The sequence below is a fragment of the Ceratina calcarata genome, unplaced genomic scaffold (assembly GCF_001652005.2).
Source record: "Ceratina calcarata isolate Rehan_Ccalc_2016 unplaced genomic scaffold, ASM165200v1 scaffold151.2, whole genome shotgun sequence".
In the NCBI taxonomy this organism is placed as follows: domain Eukaryota; kingdom Metazoa; phylum Arthropoda; class Insecta; order Hymenoptera; family Apidae; genus Ceratina; species Ceratina calcarata.
The window spans coordinates 252169-273365 of NW_017136308.1; the positions used below are offsets into that span (position 1 = coordinate 252169).

General features: G+C 43.6%; 1 protein-coding gene across 8 annotated transcripts in view; it reads left to right on the top strand.

The window, feature by feature from the left end:
- Positions 1-21197, top strand: part of by (focal adhesion protein tensin) — a 132178-nt gene that overhangs the window by 46141 nt on the left and 64840 nt on the right. For 7 of the 8 annotated variants that reach the window (XM_026819429.1, XM_018036554.2, XM_026819428.1 and 4 more), the window contains exons 2-3: positions 4888-4996; positions 5328-5365. In XM_026819429.1, the coding sequence (XP_026675230.1) occupies positions 4888-4996; positions 5328-5365 (147 nt within the window). Of the gene's footprint in view, positions 1-4887; positions 4997-5327; positions 5366-10245; positions 11014-21197 lie in introns of those variants that run through there. The other variant, XM_026819434.1, reaches the window with a different exon arrangement.

The following is a 21197-nucleotide window of genomic DNA, read 5'->3' on the forward strand; positions in this document are numbered from 1 at the left end:
GAAAAGGAGCGAACATGCACTCCGCTGTGTTCTCCCTTCTTCTCTCTCTTTGTATCTACGCGCGGTTAATGCGAGACGAAGTGTTCCGAGTCAAAGCGCAAACGCGACTCGACAAAGCCGGCTCTGTTCCACAGCTCGTCGCGTCGTTCCGCCGCTCCGGACCAACGCTCCGTTCTCCACGAAGCGGAGGCTTTTGCCAGGAACCGTTCGCGAACGAGTTAACGGACGGACCAGACGGTATCGTCCCGAGAACGCACTTGATTCCACTCGACTCGGTCCCTGCCAGAAGAACTTTGAACTCGTTCGTTCGATATAATTCAGGCTACAAGCACGGATATGTATGCCTCTCTGTGTCAGTTCCACGCCCACGAGCACACGAGCCTCTCGAGCGTTCCGTTAATTAACAACTGTGCTAGAAATCGAGCCGGGATCCTTGTTCCTTCTCGTTTATCGTCTCTCCCTCTATTTTGTAGCCTCTTCGTTTCGATTGGTTCGTGTTCATCTACGTCGCGTCGCAATCGTGTCGGAACTACAACAATGCGGTATCTTCCTTTGCCAGGGACGTGTACCTAAACGTTACCGATGTTCGTCACGCTCGCCAGCGTGGAACCGCGCCGCGTTCTGTCAGGTTTTCGCGTTTTGCCTTTGCCATGATCATCCGCGAAATTCGATTTCGAACAAAACCAATTCGTGCTCGCTGGATATTTGCAATCGCAAAGGATTATTCCCCATGCTGTATGAATTGAAATTGTTCCCTCCCATTTCGTAGTTTTTGAAAAAAACTTTTTTAGTATTTTATCTCTTCCATTTCACACACATTCAAATCTTTCTATAAATTTTAATCTTCCTATGTACGCCTTATTCACATCTGATCAAAACGAGAAATAATAATAATATCTATATTTGAAAAAAAAAATAATCGGTAATCTTGGGTGTAATTTTATTTGAGAGTTCTCATTGCTTATTCTGCGTAACGAAAGCAGCGAGATACCGTTGATGGACATTAAATTGCCAGTTGGTTACTCATCCTCGTTTCAAGTCGGTTCTCACCATGAGAATCGAATAGAATTTCAGTCTCACTCCGTCGCATAATCGTTTCATGCAGCTAAGATCACCGGACGGATGAATATTATTGCATTTTATTCGTGTTGACGGAAGAAAAGTATGATATTTATGGGTCATCGGCGACCTCGAAGAAAGTATGTTCAGGAGAAAGGAGAAGGAAAAGGTTGTTTGACTGACTTACCGCCGGGAGGTCGATGATCTAAAGATTTCAATGAATTTTCTCCGAGATTAAGGATCAATTAATCGTACGTGATCAATGGCAACGGCTATTCTCGAGCATCAAAGGTCAGTCCCGCTAATGAATCCGACAATTAGTTACTGAGATACGTGGTACGATCACCGTACAACATCGGCGGGATGAATTAAGTCGCCGTGAAATCGTACATCGACAGGAGAGAGAGAAAGAGAGAGAGAGAGCATATTGTTTTTATCTGAAAGTAATATGACGATGATAAATCATCATTAAGTGCTCGAGGGAGAAAATAAGTAGCGTCAAGAAATGGTACGTCAATCATTAATCGGTGCGTAATGTCTTACGTGATTTTTATCGATTAACTATTCAATTGGCCAGACAGTTTTCGTATTAATTAATTATCTTTCATTACAGTTAGGCTGATATCTAAACTGTTTCCTGGTAATCTTAACTGTCATTAAATCAATCAAGATTTCACCCGAATTTGATTATACAAATAACATGGATAATATTATATGTGGTATCAACAATTTATAAAAAATTAGATAGGATAATAAGAAACAATATGCATTTGTTCAAGCAAAATATTTCATTGAGGTAAAATCAGTTTGGGATGTTAAAATCGAAAAGCATTTATGTTCAACCGATTACACATTCAAATCTTTCTATAAATTTTAATCTTCCTATGTACGGCTTATTCACATCTGATCAAAACGAGAAATAATAATAATATCTATATTTGAAAAAAAAAATAATCGGTAATCTTGGGTGTAATTTTATTTGAGAGTTCTCATTGCTTATTCTGCGTAACGAAAGCAGCGAGATACCGTTGATGGACATTAAATTGCCAGTTGGTTACTCATCCTCGTTTCAAGTCGGTTCTCACCATGAGAATCGAATAGAATTTCAGTCTCACTCCGTCGCATAATCGTTTCATGCAGCTAAGATCACCGGACGGATGAATATTATTGCATTTTATTCGTGTTGACGGAAGAAAAGTATGATATTTATGGGTCATCGGCGACCTCGAAGAAAGTATGTTCAGGAGAAAGGAGAAGGAAAAGGTTGTTTGACTGACTTACCGCCGGGAGGTCGATGATCTAAAGATTTCAATGAATTTTCTCCGAGATTAAGGATCAATTAATCGTACGTGATCAATGGCAACGGCTATTCTCGAGCATCAAAGGTCAGTCCCGCTAATGAATCCGACAATTAGTTACTGAGATACGTGGTACGATCACCGTACAACATCGGCGGGATGAATTAAGTCGCCGTGAAATCGTACATCGACAGGAGAGAGAGAAAGAGAGAGAGAGAGCATATTGTTTTTATCTGAAAGTAATATGACGATGATAAATCATCATTAAGTGCTCGAGGGAGAAAATAAGTAGCGTCAAGAAATGGTACGTCAATCATTAATCGGTGCGTAATGTCTTACGTGATTTTTATCGATTAACTATTCAATTGGCCAGACAGTTTTCGTATTAATTAATTATCTTTCATTACAGTTAGGCTGATATCTAAACTGTTTCCTGGTAATCTTAACTGTCATTAAATCAATCAAGATTTCACCCGAATTTGATTATACAAATAACATGGATAATATTATATGTGGTATCAACAATTTATAAAAAATTAGATAGGATAATAAGAAACAATATGCATTTGTTCAAGCAAAATATTTCATTGAGGTAAAATCAGTTTGGGATGTTAAAATCGAAAAGCATTTATGTTCAACCGATGATATATTTGAACAATTTAACGTACAATTGGAAGAACGATTTTGACAAATGTGCGTATATGCATCAGACGAACGATCTGATACGGCAATACGATTCATTGTTCCATAGGAAAAAGGAGGACAAAACACGGCGAACGAGAAGAAGAATGGATGCTACGTGATTGCGTTTACGATGACAGTGAACGCGGCGAGCTTTTGCATACAGTGACCAATAAGGAAGCTCGTTCTTCCGCCTCCGTACTTTGGCGAACGCATTTGTCGAGTCACGATAATTCAACCGGTGACTCGCGGTTGCCCGATAAAACTGATAATTACGAAATATTACGACGCTCTTAATGGCACAGTATTTTACAATCTATGTCGGGTGCTGCGATGCCGACGCAACTATGCTTCGCTTATGCGGTTGTGGCAAGCAAACTGCAAACGATAAAGCGTGGCTTACAGTAAACCAGTATAGCGCAATGACGATATGTTTCGTTTCCATTCAGAATCGTTATCGGCAAATTCAACGGGCGTTATCGCGCGGAGGCTTCGAGAAACACCGTTATTGTCTCGTAGCCCGCGACCGCGTTGCCGAACCCGATGCAACGGTTTGAACCATCGATCAACCGATGCAACGGCGAGATGAAGAATGTCCTGACGATAAGGAAAGCATGGGGACGCACTTGGAATGCTAGATCGATGTTGCGTGCGGTTCGGTATTGGGTTAATTGCCGGCTGCGTGATACCAAATGACACGCGAAAATATTTCTTGCAATCACCGTTCTCTAGAAATCGATAACGCGAACTTTGGAATCTGATTAATTTTCAAAACAACGATAAATTCAAGTTCCATTAACCTACAAAGAGCTATGCTAGTTTCTCATTCTTATCTATGCATGTAGCAAATAAATTAAATTAGATTGCGAAAATTGAAAGTAGACTTTACTAACTTGATAGAATAGACGATAAAACATTCTCACTTTTTTAAATCATGCTCAACTAATCGCTGGTGGATGTTTCGGCTAAATACTTTAGTAGTCTGACCGATGCCTTACACGCGTTCCACAGAGGATTACCATTCGTCGAGCTACTCAGCGATCGAGTTGAATGGCGAATAATCCGTAGAAACGCACGGGCGGTCCTTTTTCGTCGAGGTATCAGCAGTCACGATCGAATTCCTCTGAATACTGATTGAATTATCCACCGTTGCGCGAAGAATCGTCAAACAGCCGTCACCCACAGGCAGCGACGAGACGTGTTACGCAAAATTTGGCTCGGATCCACAGATTGTTTTTTCCACGAACGTACTGGTCGATTGAGACGGGTGAAATCTCGAAGTATCTACTTTTGTAGGGAAGAAGCGGCAAGCATTGCGTGTACGTAATCGAGGCTCGCGCATCACGACTGCTCGAGGCGTTTATTTGCGCATAATTCCGACGGTGCGGCGGTGCGTTCGCTTGCTGTTAACAGATTGAGCACGAAGTTGAAACGGCAAAAGACAACTATTACACCTTGGTGTGCATCGAAGCAAGGAAGCCGCGGCGGAAAGTTCTTCCTCGGAGCAACGGGCTTGATGAATTTCAAGCTCTTCGAGGCGGGCTTCAGGATGTATTCAGTTTGAAATACCGTGGCTGGCTCATGAATAATAATTTCGAGTGGAAGAGAGAGTTTTTGCGCAGACGATGGAGACGTGTTATAAAGACGCTTCATTTAGTCCGTCTAGACCTCGTTGAGGCTAACCAGTGAAGAGGTTCTTACCCAGTAATTAAAGTTCCTGAAAACATGCATGAAAAACTGGCGTACGAAAAAGTTGAAAGATTTATCGTCGCGTCTTTTTTATCTGAATTTGTTGATCCGATAATGATTAGTTTGATTAATCGTGTTTCTTTTTCTCGTTTGATTTCAGAGCGATTTCGAACCGCAATGTCACGTGTTCCGTACAAAGCAATTGCGCAAGCCGCGTCCGTGCCATTTGTGCCATCAGGCGGTGATCAAACAGGCATCGTGCTGCAGAGGTGAGTCGATAAGTTCATTCCCTACGCTTGCTCCGAACCAGTAGCGCGAAAGGGTCGGTAGTTCTGTTGGAGCTGTGCACGGTAAAAAAAACATGGAGTAGTGATGATAAAAACGCAGAGGGAGTTCGAATTTAAACATTGGTTGAGATTTAAAATTATTGTTCTCTGCTACAAGATACTCCAGAATTTATTTTGTCTATTTAATTCATGTTCATTTTATGAAATGTTTTATAGAGTATCTAACATTATTCGAACTTAACTTCAACGTTCGTTTTATTCTGAACAAACCATGAAGATAAGGAGTGTACTATTAATGCTTTCTTCATTCCAGTGTGCAAGTACATCTGCCACAAGACCTGCGAGGACAAGGTAAGTAAAATCGCTCGTCACACTCGGTTTTAATCGAACAAGCGACAATTAGACCGTCCTCCGCGCGTCATTTCTCGCGAATTACTCTACGTTCCATACTACAGTGTGCTATCAGGCAGCGCGTTCTCAGAAACTTTGTGATAGAGTGGATACCTGGAGAGCCCTCGGTTTGTACACGAAGAGACTCTCCGGAGGCGAGCACGTTGCCTCTTCGTACTTCCTGGTACTCAAACAAATCTACCTCTGCCTGGAATACGTCCAACAAAACGTTCTCCGACCACCGCGCGATGGTCGAGATCTATTCATCGTGAATTTTTCACGCGACGCGTATCGAGCCGTACACGCGTCTCGGCTCGCGAAACCGGAAGCGATCAAGGAGAACCACGCCGTAGATCCCACTTAGTAGATGCATCTTAATTCGAGCACGCCGCCGATCGAACCGCCCCGGCCGATGAGATTCTCTGTTCCCCGAAGTCTTTGTCGATGCGACCAACTACAACCAGACGCACACAGGGTTTCTTAGTAAACCTACGTGGGCACTGCTCGTGTGAGAATAGATCCGACCAGCGTTGCTTAGGTGTGTGAAACACACGGTGTGGGTTCAGTCACCGGGCAGGGCACGAGCCTTACTTACCTTACCTTCTTCGTATCTTGAAGTGCTCCCGTGTCACACTCTCGCGGCTACACGCCTAGAATGCGCGCACACCGGTCCGCGCTCTGGTTCACGACACACTGGTGAATACACACACGTTGACTGAATACGTCGGTCGTACGCGAACGGAAGGATGGACACGGGCACTGGTGGACGTGAAGGAGAACGTGCCACGGACAGTAGCGGAGCACAGCTTCCTTCTGTAAGTGGCGAGACGTCGTTTGTTACGAAGGTTTTGCGGCGCACCGTGAACAAAACGGTCGGCCCGATCCCTTTGATATGTCTATTTCGACGTTAGAGAACTTCCATTACCAGTGGAAGAAATCCGTTCCGTTCCTCGGGTCTCGTTCGGCGCGGTGAAAGTGTACATGGTATCGTGTATGTACGTATATACTTACATACTTACATACACGTCTCCGCGCGATTAACATTTAACAACTCGGGACACATTACAGCGTCAGCGGATCGATGCTCTTTATTCATTCGACGCATGACTTTCGCCGAAAGCTTGTCATCGTTACTAGCAATTAGCAATCAGGCTCGATACGATATTTTGATCACGGTCGATGATATCGAATTCAATTAACCCGATCGTTCGCAAGTATTATTGGCGCGAAAGCTAGTTGGTACACTGAAAATCCACTCGGATCGAGCAGAGTTAAAAACAAACTACACTCGCAGTCTAATTGGCGGTTCGAGAAGCATTTCCCGATATTAACGAGTAAAAATATCGAGGCTAATAGGAGATCTACGATCAGATACACGCCACCCTACCAGTTATCGAGTCATCGATCTTCTTCCTGCTCTATGATCGCGTGCATCGCCCGCCGATTTAGGCTTATTAAAGTTTACAAGCAGGCTTATTGCTCTGTTCGTGGCGACATAAAAGCAGCCGGTTCACTCGTTCCGCAGAGGAATTCTGACTTGGTCACGTTTGTTCTGCACGCTTTTGAAATTCGAGGCAGCACGCGGTTCCTTCCGAGAGCCCTCCCGTGGCCGCGTCATCTCGAGTCTCTTATTCGCGGTATTGTGGAACACCAGCATTTATTCAACCGTGTGATACAATCTTTTCTCGAATGATATTAAAACTTCATTTTCCAATATTTGAAACGATGAAAGTATATGGTAGTATTTAGTTTTAATATCCATTCTGCCAACTTGACAGGCGAATGATGAAAGCTGAAACATGCAGGAAAGATAGGAATTAAAACACGTAACGTATACTTTGTACGTCGGTTTATTAATTTCGCCAATTCTACGACAGTTACAAACTGATGAACCTTTTCACCCAAGATTGGCTAGGAAGTATCAATGTTCTGAAACATTATAACGCTACTGCATACGGCATACACGAACGAGTCATGCGTCATGTCACCTATCTCACGAGATACGCCAGCGGTATGTGCGGCAAGGTATTGATATCATCGTTTAGCCATAACGCCTTTTCTCTTGGAATTCCTGCAACAGTACAAGCTGAGAACCGCTGACGAACGAGCTAACGAACGACATCGTTCGTCGAATATGGAGAGGCCAGATGTTTCCTTGACATCGAAGGACGCGGCTATTCTCCTCCTTCTTTCCTTCGTTCGCCAGATTCGCCGAATCTCTAGCTCGCTTGCCACGACCACTTGGGATCATCCTGAGACTTTCAAGCGGAATTAGTTCCCTAACCATCAAAGCTTCCTCAGCGGATCAGTCCAGCGTTTCCAAAGTTTGCCAATTTCCAAGCAAACCCCTTTACTGATCGCTTTGCGGTCGTATTGCAAAGTATGCACAGGAACCGGTGTCACGGTGGTACTGATTCGATTCGCGAACTTCTTGTACTCCGTGCACGGGTCTCTCGCAGCGAACTGGTAGCTCGGAAGAGGGAGGAGCCCAGGAACTGTGAACCGATCGACCAAGCCCTTTTAGCCGAGGCATGAACAACCTCCTTTGAACACCGGTGGTGGAAGCTCATTCGCAAGGGTCTGCGTCGCGAAGTGCATCGACCGTCCAACCATTCTAAACCGTGGTCACATCTCGTCGTCGCCAAGTACGAAACCCGCGGCTACCATACCTGGTGCTGGCCACGATGCTGCACCACCATCACAGCCTTCTATGATTGTAAACAGCCGACAAGAACCGGGGAAACCAGACGATGGGTAACGTTCAGTCCCGCTCCTCTTCGTTCTTCTTCCTTCTTCTGCTTCTTCTTCTTCTTCTTTCACTTTTTCCATCGTCTCGTTTTCTCCTCTCGTTCCTCGAGGTTCGACCTGGCAGAGGTGTGTCCAGGTGCAACGTCGATATTAAATTGCTCAAGGTTCTTTTACCAGGTCTGCAGAAGCCGCCGCTTGATAATGAAGAGGAGCGAACACGGAACGCGGAAGGCTTCCAAAAGACGGGAGTATGAAGATTTAGACGGTGGCGTGTAGATGAGCACCAGAAAGAATTTTCAAAGTGTAGAATGGAGTCTAAAGGAAGAGCAGGGTTGTTGTTTCCGGTACGCCATTGTTTCCGTGGGCAGGGTTAGAAAGCCCGGGCTGCGCGTCTCTGATACATCCTCTTTATCCTCTTTCTCCTTATTTTTCGTTTGCGACGTTGCGCGCTGCGAGAGCTGATGCATCAGCAGCTCGGATATGATCCACCTTGATACCCTTGTTCGTGATGAATGCAAGATTGTTGGACGGTGTTGATTTAAGAAACAGAGATGAATAGAAGAAGAAACGAAGAGCACCGGGCTACGGTCGACGGGTGCTTGATTAAGGAGAACTCGTGAAGTGGGTGTAGGAGAAAATTGGAATTTTTGCGCACGCAATGAGATCCAGCTTGATAAGAATTAATTTTGCAACAAGCGTATCCAGGATGAAAATCTTTATTCAAGTTTCATATAACTATCTTTTTAAATCCGAAATAAAGAACAGAATTAATTTAGAAAACTGTTTCAAGCTAATGCATATTTCTTTAGTTACGTTTAACAAAAATTAAATTCAGGTCTGACAAGGGACTGTCCTATTCTACTTCAAGCTGAAGCTAATTAAGAAAAATGTCTAAAATGAAAGGCTTGAGAAAAAATTGCTGTCAAAATTCTCAACGTGTCCGCTGTAATTTAATTGCTTCTCAGCTTGAACCACTTTTAAAGTGATTCCAGGACTATGATTCTTAGTTTTTTTTCCCATTTTCTTTCACGTGCGCTGAATACAAAGCCAATGCTTGAGAAAGGGACGATGCCTGAGGAGGCTATCTTTTCCTACTGCTATTTTTAAAGGTAATCGCTTCGGATCCGTGACGCGCGGGTTTCGAAATCGCGGAAGGAAAATCGATGGAATCGCGTGCGAGGGCTGTAACGGGATTCGGAGCGGGGTCGGGGCTATTGATCGGACAAGGAGAGGATCAAGACACGATGAGGCTCTACTCGTCGCACCGGACAGAGGTGGCGAACGAAAAGAAATGCGGTGTCGTGACATTGACTCAGCGGCCAGTGAACACCGGCTAACGACTAATAACCTCCGTGATTGAGCAGCGTACCGCGCGTGTGTCGCGAAAGTAGGCACAATTTACGAGGACACGCTCGTCCGTATCCTTCTGCCATTGATTTATTGCCATTATGTAAGGAATTACCCTTCGTTGGCTGTTCCTTGGTTCTATCGAATAGCGTGTTCCACAAAGTTCAATTCCACGCTCGGGTCGTTGACTCTTTCCTACTGGTACCTCTCTGTCAATTAGCTTTCATGGTACACAGGATAATCATAAGTTTTTAGTAACAGATAATTGATTTCAAGTAAATCTTATTTAGTACTAAATTATTTGATAATTGAGCTATAGAAACAAGGGATTTCTATTTTAATTAATTCATAGAGGGAACATAAATTTGAACAAAAGCGTCGACACGGTCTGACGCGAGGGTCTGACGTAGGGTTAACAAGCTTGCTCGAAAATCCAATTTTACCTCTTGTGTCCTGACTATCGAGCTCATTACGTGCCACTGAGGTGTGAATTATTTTCATGGTGGGCAAGTAATTTCATAATAAATAACCAGAGGTATCCATACTTGGCAAAATAAATATGTTCGTGAGCGGTGATTGTCTGCCTATAAATCAGAAACTGCTGATGCATAATTCCCAATGTCATCAACGTAACAGCGCGTTGTTAAAGCTTCGATCACAAATTTTCTTACCGGTCTCCGCGTATTTGGTGGGGTGTCTACCTGCGGCGATAGCGATGGGCTTCGTGCGCGCGCGATGCGGAGCTCTCCAGTCCGCGAACAGCGCTCCAACGCGAAGGACGTGGGAAATATCGATTCGTTGCCGGTCTGACTCGATCCATCGACTAATTCGTGTCCCTCAATCCTCGAAATTGCAAGAAATATGTACAATACAAACTAGCTCTGTGATCGTTTCATCGTTTTACCTCCAGTTCTTGCAAAGATTGTCTATTGTCTATTATTGTTTGCTATGAAACTAAATGTTTCCTTGCTGTTTTTATTCATCGGCTGGAAATATTTTTAACATTTGAGTAGTGCAGTAATCTTTCCGACGTCTCGAGCCAAAACTTTTGATGTGAAGTGAACTGTGATCTCTTGAAGATAATCCTTGATCCTCGCCGAAGGAGTTGTGTCCTCGAAACGTTTAACACGGTGGCTCGGTGATCAAACGGTTGATCGATCCGACGATTAATTTTCTGAAATCGTGTCGTGCACGGAAGGAGAAAAAGCATGGGAAGGAGGGTCGTCGAACTCGAAGATATTCGGGCGAAATTAGTAGCAGCGTCGATCGCGCCGTGACCTTGACCGGCGTTGACCAGCCCGACGAAAATCGAGAGTGGTCCGTCGGGTGCGAATTGTAAGAAACAGCGTTTGAACATAGGAGGGAGACGAGGAAAGGGAGGAGGCAGAAGTGAGATGCGCCATTTTCGAGAACCGATGCGAGAAGGTGAACGATCCTTGGAGCGTTTCGCCGCAGACCGGTAATGGGATACCAGAGGTGACGGCAAGATGAACGGTCACGGTTCCACCAATGAGGTACTTGCGCCGCGTTCCGTCGTCCAAGCGTTTCTTTTCCTCTTTCCGTGGGCCTTTTCCACTGTCCGTTTCTTAGCCGCGCTTTGCGTCGCGTCGCCCGCGCGCACGCGGTTTCTTCTTGTTGCGTTCTAAATTCGCCGTGAGACGGACTTAGGGCTCGTGCACACCGGCGCATACAAATAGCGTAGCCATCGGGTGGTGCAACAAGGTCCTATAACTCTTTTTCTAATACTTAATCCAAACCTTATTTATTGCGTGTCTACAATAATGCCCAGTTCTATTTTTTACATATTTTGTATGTTTTTTCAAAATAAAAATTTGCAGGTATAAAGTCGTTCGTTAGATCTATAGAAAAATTGTTATTTGCACCGTTGAAGAAATGGCTGAAGTATATGGTACTTGTAATTTGTGATCAGAGGAGTTTGGATGGGTAAGAGGTCTCAAAGGGTCTGTCCCAATGCTCGATTTGGCTTGGTCGTTTTATTGCATTAGTGTGCACGAGTCCATATTTATAGCCCTAGCAAAGACAAGAAATTCTTGACGTCGCCGACGATGTCTTATGTATCCGTTGCTCGCATGACGCTGTTCGGAGTTTGTGCCCTGTAGATATTCTGGATACCAGTCGCCACTTGAACCAACTTTCTACTTTAAAACGAATTCGAACATGCGAACAGACTCGTGTCATTCATCAAATGTTTCACATGCCTATTGCTAACAAAATGAAATGATTTTAGTGGGTTGTTTTTATAACGGATAATCTTGTACTTGGTAATATATCAATTTGTATTGTATGAATCATAATTTCGTTGATAATAATTAAGAATGAACACTTGTGTTTAATTATATGAGTCATTAGACCCTGACACGTGTCTCCAAATTGGAATTTTTAAATACAAGTTCCGGACGTCAAGGAGCTTTAAATATCTTATCAATTTATCCAACTCAATCGAGTAAATACTAAATACTTGCTACTTTTCTATTCGAGATATAATTCTTGATCTATACACTCGAAGCAGTTCTTCGGAAACATTATATTATCTATCGAAGTAGCTTTTATTATAGGCTACCGACTCTTTTTACGCAAAAATTCGCAAGTTCTGGATAAATTTTGTTTGACTGAAAAAAGACAGTAGGAGAGGCGCGATAAGACTGAGAGCGATTAGATAAGGTGCAGTGACAGGTATGGCACTGTTTGCGCGCAAAAACAGACACTCGGTACTTTTACTGTGTAATCTACTTTCGCTGCAGACTTTCCAAGTCGTTCAGTCGTCATCATATTACCACCGTCAAACTCAAAATTACGAAAATGCAAAATGATGAACGAATTCGTGGTGCTTGTAAAAATTGGAACGAGTTACGTTGTTTAAACGAAATTGTACGTAAATATTACTGATAAAGCGTATCTACGTTAGGCAATTTTAATTATCAGCCAGCGATAGCGAAGAATACTGAAACGAGTCGAGTGGCCTGCTCGCGATAACCGTTCGTCTATGCGTATGTATACGTGTTCGCTGAAATTTCGATAGACGAGCAACCGTGGCTCGATATATCGAGCCCAGATGGGCTTTCTGTCTTTTCCATGTGGCCAGATTGATTGGACGACTCGAACGGTGAGTCTCTCTCTGGCAGAATGCCAGCCATCGCGAAGGGAAAGCGTTCGATGGACTCTTTTTTTTGCACGCAGCTCGGCGAAAATCGAAAGACGGACGACGTTTCTGTCCATTGTCTGTCGGAACTCGTTCGTACAGAAACGTTCGCAAGTACGCCGATAATCGTGCTTCCCGTCCAGTCACCGAATATCTGTGTCGCGTTTTCAGCATACCGTTATTGCTTATTTGCTATTCGTAGCGAACGTACTTCTTTCAAGCTTCCTCCTTTTTCGGAAAACAAGAAACGCGAATTGGGATCGAATATTGAATATTCAAGTGAAAGAAGAAGCAATCAATTGTATCCCTCTACGCATAATATATGCGCTGGCAGCGAGGAACAAATAGGTTTAGATATATCGAATGAAATTTTCAACCGCGCATTCGTAACTCTTTCAATGCCGGAATTTTTAATATGCAACGAAAATGTATGTAGAGGCAGCGGTGAGCGTGGTGCCATTAATCTTGCGTAATCATGGCCAATTAATTGGCATGCAAATGAGCCCGGGCACAAATTACTGCGAACGAAGGCGGATCCATTCACTGAATGCTGTTCTCCATATCCCGGGCCCCTTTGTCCGCGTTTTGGCGCGTCGTTCATCCCTTCTAATCTTCGATTAAAAACTCCTTTGCTCCTTTTTCCGCGAGCTTCGGATGGAATTCGGCCGAGACGAGAATTCAAGGCTGCGGACTGAAATTCACAAACGGGCCGAAATAGTCCTTCCGAGAATCGCGTTTAGCTTTTAAGGTCGCGCATAATCTGTCTTTTCGTTGAAACTCCTCCCGGTCCTTTCTCTTGCTCCACCGCTGTGTGTATTTAGCAACGGAACGCGCTTCACGCGACACACAGCAATCTGTCGGCGCCACTTGAACGCACCTAGTCGTGAGTTGTTTCCGAGTCTATGAAATATTCATGAAATTTCGCGAGAAGCACAGGATACAATGTATTTATTATCGTCGTACGAACGTACAACGAATTCGAGTCGTAAATTAGCAACGTTTTACTTGTTTTGAATCTGGTTGAGAGTTGAATGACCGTTTAGGCAGATTTTAAGCGTTAAAGGCTCGTTTTATCGCGGTTAGGGAAATCTCTTCGTTCTCCGAATATAGCGTCCACGTCACCGTGATCTTCCGTGACACAAAGCGTCGCGCGTCGTCGTCCCGAATACCTCGATGTCTGCGCCTTCGGAAGTCTGGCAATAGTCGAAACAAGAACGATGGCGCTTGCTTACTATCCACGGCCAAGGGAATGAGATCCCTGCTGCCCGGAAAGTTCTTGCCGCATCCTCTCAGTTCGCAAAAGTTGCCAAGAACTTGAAACTGACACGAAATATCACGAGAATTCGCGGTTGCATTACAGGGTTTAAGAAAGTTCGCAGCTGCGGCTGAACTTTCGAGACGTTCTTCTTTTAGCTCGCCCCGATAACGTTACGCGCCGCACCGACGAAACAACGCTACAAATAACCTAGTTATCGCCGTTATTAAACCTGCCAACTGTGAATCCGTACGGCCTTCGACTTCCTTATTGCGCGAAATTACCGCAGTAACTTTAGTTTCCGTCGATAAACGCGGCAATCATAAAGCACTTAATTTGCAAACATTGTCAAGGGCCATTAAGAGTCAAGTTGTTAAAGAGTACCGATAATTCTCTCCTCCGCGGCTTCTCTTTAAAGGAACATAAAATTATACCCAGCGTTGTGTGTTTCTCGAGTCGTTAAACAGACATCCCTCTGATTCGCGACAACGATTTGCACTTCCTGCCGCAAACCTTCTGTCAGTCGGCTCGCAACGAGAAACGCGTCCCGTTGGAAAAGGACGATCATACCGAAACAGGCGGGGAGTGCATCTTCTGTTCTTTTGTCGGATTAATCTCGAAATACATCAACCATAACGTTTTATGAGCACGATTTCGCTGGAATCGGCGTTCTGTCCATGTAGACTGCTCGTAAAGAGATCATAACGAGCTGTATAAAATTGATTCGTCGTAGTTGACAACACCAGTCGCGAAACGTGCCCATGAAATTTTTGTCATTTGTCTGATCGCACGTCTAAACAAATTTGCGAAAGTGGAATGAATCTAACGCGGATTATTTCATGGTTCCTCGCATTTTCGTGAATAAGCAGCGTTGTAGAACAGGTCAAATCGTTTCGCTCGACTGTTCAATTCGTATTATTGGCCGTAGCATTCGAACCGGCCGATGCAGAAGCGTTTATGGTACTCGTCAATTTAGTTAGATAACAGCACCAGGATCGGTTTTATCGGTGGCTCTGGTTGAAACGCAAAAATACGGGATATACCGTCATTACGCGCATCGAACGAGACGATTAGCAGAGCTCACCTAATTCTGTGGATGAAATTCCGATAAGACAAATTGGAATCTGACTAGCGGCCGCGTGTTGTGCATATGACATACTTTCGGCCATAAATTCGTCGGGGATATTATTCTAAAATGAAGGTGACCAATTTTTTATCGGCTTTAAATTAATTTCAAAAGTGACAGTTTAATGGAAAGTCATCTACTAAGACATGATAAAAAGCTTGATCTAAAGCCAATTTATAATTTAATCGAATTTGTCATATCAAATCCATCAGTTTAAATCAAACTTATGATAAGATATTACGCATATCAGTCTAACTAATTTCACTATGTATATAAAGTGGCTTTAGATTTAAATTAACTTATGATAGTAGATCATTGTTTTATTTATAGGAATATTACTTGTACTGATTACGTTAATCGTGTTCAATTGTGGATTACCTAAGCACTTAAGGTTGTACTCAACGAATCTATTACTGTACAAAATATTGTGATAAGAAAAGTGACGAGTTTTAATAACATGGTACTAGAGTAAAGTTTCTGTCGATTGTGATGTCATGTGAAGTGTGTAGAATGCTTTCCACATTCTTACCTGAGGAACGTAGCTCAGACTAGTGAGCAAACACGTGTCCACGTAAATCGCGTGAATCGTTCCGGAAAGAAACCTTTGAAAAGTCTCGTGGGGTTCACACGCGAGGACTGCGCGTGTACACAGTGGGTTTGTGGGTTAGACCGTGGCCGCGTAGAATTATTCGACTGATGGAACGAAGTGCTAATGAATATTGATGTACCGTGGGTTCGTTCTACCCGTACCTGATGTATTAGCGTCATTAACACTTCTCGAGTCCGAAACAAAAAAATCAAATCGAAAAAGAAAAATCTGACAAAAAATATAGGAGTTTGCTCTTGAGATAAAACACAAGATAAAAATATCAAAGTAAATGGTTTTATTTCAGTAAAACAAATACACAATTGAATGTATCACAGTTTCTTGTACGATATTCTATGAAATCAGATAAACTTTATGGAACACTTTCTATTTTATCAATAATAACACACGTACTTTATCGATTTTGCTTGCTGCATTATGATGCGATCACAATCAGAAGTGATGTGAATAATTTAAGTTCAACTCATCGATGGAATGGTGCACGTACGTGGTATCTAATCAGTGACAAGCTGAAATGAATCGCCAGTTGCTCTACGGAGAACGAGGTCGGAACGTGGCCAATTGGCAGACTGCGAAACAATTTAATGCGATTAGATGTTGACTGGGGGATGGCAGTGTCTATCCGCTGTCAAATCTGTTGATCAATGAGGTCCTTCGTAAGGGAAATTCGTGTTAGGCCACCGGTTTTCTTCTGTCACTCTCTTCGATCATTCATCGACTATTTGCTCAATCAGTGCTTCATCATCATTTCAATGATAAAAATAAAGAGAACTCTTAAAGTCTCTCTAATGGTTTCTTAAACTGTTTACAATAATGCATTTTATGTGGCAATTTCTGGTTATAGCAAAAAGGACTGGAAAGTCAAATTAACTTCAATGTTTCCTTTCTTCATCGATTACGTTTAAAGAGTGCGCGGAACTTCTTTCTCTCGACCTGGTACTTAACTTTTCTGCCAGGACTTTCTCCGATTCGCTCAACGATTAAGCGCCTTGCGGAGAATCGTTCGACGAACGATACTTTTGATTTGATGAATCGTTCGCTGGAAATTTTCCCGATCATTTCAAGCTCGTTCAGCGAGGTCGTTTTCCTTACCCTCTGTTTCATGAAAGAGTCAGATCTCGACCTGACTACTGACATTTTAATTCAACGACGCTCAGTAGAAAAGTAGCGAACTTTCCTGATCAGACATTTTCTATGAACTTACAAAGTCCGATCGAACTAATTTCCATTGAGCAATTTAAATATCAAAAGAATTTCAACCCATTAGCAACTAAATATTCGAATCAATCGAATATCTTTGAACTTTTTAAAAAGCAGTTAAATTCTCACTTCCAAGTAAGGAGTTAAAAATGGACCGTCTTTATTCAAAAATTTTCATTGTCGTTTCTGTATAAATATCGTATATACCGTATGCATCGGAGTAACGTAGTATTATGATATAAAGTAAAAGTCAGCCACCTTTGCTCCTCCGCCGAGACGGGTATTTCACGGTGGTCGTTGTGGAATGACGGCAAAGCAATCGCTCTATTACCTAGATGTTTATACGCCGATCTATCGCGACTGTGAGAAGCCGTTAGTCACCGGCTAATATCACGTTGTCTCGGTGGTATAGACTGACCTTCCTCGAAGAAGAAACGAATCCCAACAAACGGCGCGGCGAGAGAACGCCGAGCCGGCTCCTTATTATCCATCACGGCTCTCCTATCCGTATGACGCTAATTACGAACTTTCATTACGAGTCATGCTCTCGTCAAATGGTAGGGGTAGCGATTGCTGTTCAGTTGGCTTCCGCAGCCAGAAACAGGAACGAGTAGTCTAGGAGAAGGTAGAGGAGAAGCTGGATAATAATTGCGACTATTAATCAGGCCGGTCGCGGAGCTTACACAGGGAACACGCATCGATTAGGCCGGTTGCCTGCGTACCAGCGATCCGCGTGGGCGATCGACCGACACGACGATCTACGACCAGTTTTCCCGGCCTCTCGTCTCGTTCTTAAGCGACATGTTGCCGAAGGATGAAAGGGGGAAGGAATACTTAGCTGGCTCGTGAGGATTTAACAGAGAGAAGGAACCCTTATCTGGCGTGACGAGCTTGAAACGTCATTTGACGTTAATTATTCCGACGCACGGAGAATGTGAATGATTACGAACGGACGAAGATGAAGATAGCAAGAAAGCTGGGATTCCGTTCGGGAGATTATTTATGATTATTAATCAAATGGCTGGAGCGAGTTGTCTTATCGATCCGAGATTCCTACCCCCATGGTGGTTATAATTTCTGTATAAATGATCAATGGCGAATCGGTAGTTACTAATGTATTCCTGCTATCTGTGCTTCATTAGCTTCGCAGTGTTTAATACGGAGCGGAATGCACGAAATTGTGGTGTTTCACGATGAGAAATCATATTACTTCCAATAAAGGATGATTAGTTTCAACTGGACTAAATTTAAGTCTTATTATTAACGACATTAAGAATCATCTTTACGATACAGTTTGAAACCATTGAAGATGTTTTATCGATAATAATTATTGTAATTGAGTAATAAAGCGAATCTAGCGAAGGACTGAGATTATATAAATCATGAAGAGATCTAAAATCTGATATAACACGCTAAATCATCTGTTTGCGACAAGAAAGGGATTAAACGAACCGAAGAGTACAGTAGGTACCATTTAATGCCGTTTACGAAGTGGCTAGGTTAATTGCTGGACTGGAGGCTTAGCAAGGCGAGAAGAAGTCGGGATAGGTAATTAGGAATATTAATCAACCGGCGTCGTTTGTTATCCGTAGGCACGAATTTATTATGGAAAACCGTTCGCGGTAGTTCCTATGCCTCCGGTTGTTCATTGTGCGCATTCGCGCCTCGCGGAGGTATCCTCTCGCACGATAAACCGGTAACCGAGCGGCCGTTACACCGCGAACACCGCGGCCACTTTGTCGTGGCGTGTCTACACCCCTCGGTAACTTTAAAGCTGCATTTACAAGTGTCCGCGAGCGCAAAGATTCACGCTGGCTGTCACGGTCGAACGTCTACCTCCGGCACGAATTGATTTAACGATGTTAGGGAAAGGATGCATCCGATTCTCTTCGACTTCCTAGAATTCTTCACACTTCAGCAGCTAAAAGTAGAAAAGTTTAAGAATAAGTAGACGATTTTAAAATAATTCAATAATTTCTAAGAGAGATCAATGCTGTTCTTGAACGAGATATTTGAAGGAAGTTAATTCTAAATGATACAATTTCAGGCATGTTTTTATTCTTGCTGGTTAAACACGGGTCATCACAAAATAGCAGGAAACAGCTGGGTAGGCAGAAGTATTCGGAGCATGAATAAACAGTATGACCAAGTATAGTGTTTGAGTTTAATTCGATAAACTCGAGCAAAGAAATTAGAAAGGCTACCAATGATCTATGTTTCCCTGATATGTTGAACATTATTACGAGCGTTGTGGCTCACGTCAGCAATTTCTTCCCGTGGGCTTCTAGATCTATCTGGCCGCTAATGCGAAGGCAGATTTATCGTGGCTCGCATCACACTTGTCGAAGCACCGATGAGAAATGGCCCGCGACCAATGAAAATCAGAACGGCGAGCACGATGCATCGGGCCAACAAACATCTCTTCGACTTTTTGTTTCTCGTTCGTTGTGGTCGGAACGAAGTAGACCTTAACGAGAGACAAGTCGATACGATGGTATCTGCCAAGATGTTTCTCGCCAGGCTGCGATTCTATCTTTTTCTTTCTTTCCTCTCGGGTTCGCACACGCACGAGTATCTCGCGTTCACCTTTAGTGTCGCGTTGTCAGCCGGAAGAGAAAGTAATCGCGGTAAATATTTTCGGTTGAAAAAACCAAACCGTGGCATCTTGTCGCACGTCGAATCGATGATCGTCATCGCGAAGCTGAATGGACAGCCATTGGAAAAGAGGAACACGTAGGCGTTGCAGGACACACTGACGTAACTGCGATCCGCTCGCAGCGGAATCGCCGATCCTTCGAAACGATAACGGCGATACCGTTATGGGATCACGCGGTCGGCGTGTCATTATAAGATGCGCTCCGTTGTTACGCGGCTACTTTACAACCACGCCAATCCCGCTCCCGGCCTGGTTCGTTCATATCTTTTCGTACCGCTCGTTTTTTTCCTGCTGCGAAGGATGGTTCATTACCATAAGATAGCCGGGAGAATCGTAAAGCGTCTGAATTATTTCGCGCTCACCACTGCATCCCCTTTAAATTTCTCTTCCGCCCCGCGTGACTTATTTACAGGCGGCCAACGTCGCGCTCGCGATAAATAATAATCCTGGTCGCGTTGTTTTTCAAGAAACAATTAATTATCCCGCGTTCCTAACGCAACGATCCAGGACTAAAGGCGAGAAATTTCATACCGGCGCGACGCGGCGGAGTCGCATCCTTGACCGGCTCGTCCTGCCAATTAAGCGCGTGGCTAGGCGCGAGATCGCTCGCCGTAACGAGGCTCGTTTGCAATGACAACGATGAAAAAGGTGGCTGGGTTGGAACGCTCGTACCGAAGAAAGCGATTCGCTGGCTTTCGTTCTTCACCTTCGCGGCTGGTTATGTTAATTCAATTCGCGTTGCGCTCGTGTTCTGCATACGGCATGGAACAATCCCCGATAATTTTACGATCGGTTATCTATTAACATGCGACATGATCGATAAATGGAAAACATGTTGCCGTAAAAAGTGAGAGGACAAACAGATTCAGGCGAACACCTTTTCGCAACTGGAACAACTGAATTATTCAAGAAGCCAGTTAAAGATTAATGGCCCCTCGAGTCGAGCAGATCCGCTGATGTAACAATAGAGAAGAAGCGCAACGTCGCTCGTTTCCTGAACGGTGTTCGCTGTTCTCTTAGCCGTGGCAGAAGTCTCAGCGAGTCGGCCGTGTGACAAAAACGTACCACGCGGCCGGAGTTTTTCAAAGAACCGCGCAGCTGTGGCGAGCTCCGATTGGCCCAGCGGCCACGTCCTCGTGGTGATCCCGACGACCTTGAAGCTGTGGCTACCATACCATAACACCGGCGAACAACCTCACCTGGCCTCACCTCTCATACCTCCGCGTTTCTTCTTGTCAGACCTCTTCTAGATCTTTGCCTTCGCTGGATCGATATTAGGTACTGTTCACAACGACTCAATTAGTTGTTAATCATCAAGCGTTTAATCAAATATTTTAGATTGAAGTAATAATGTTAATATATGTGTTATACTGAAATTTCATAATAACTGGCTCATAATTATCGGCTTAATTACTACCTAGTGATAATCCTAACTCATGGAAATTTGGAGCTCTTTTAATGCAAATCGGTCGCCATATGCCGCTAAAGGCAGGTGCATACTTGGCAAATACAATATAAATTACTTTTAACTAGAAGTAGAATTTTACCATGTTTTACATCAGCAAAATGAAAGAGGTTCTCATCGCTTTTAATGACAGTTAGACCCTATGTTGTACATGTACAATGGATTTGTCTAAAAAAATATTCGTCAAAGGAAAGACTGATATGCGCGAGATAGGCTTAGGTAAGAAAGA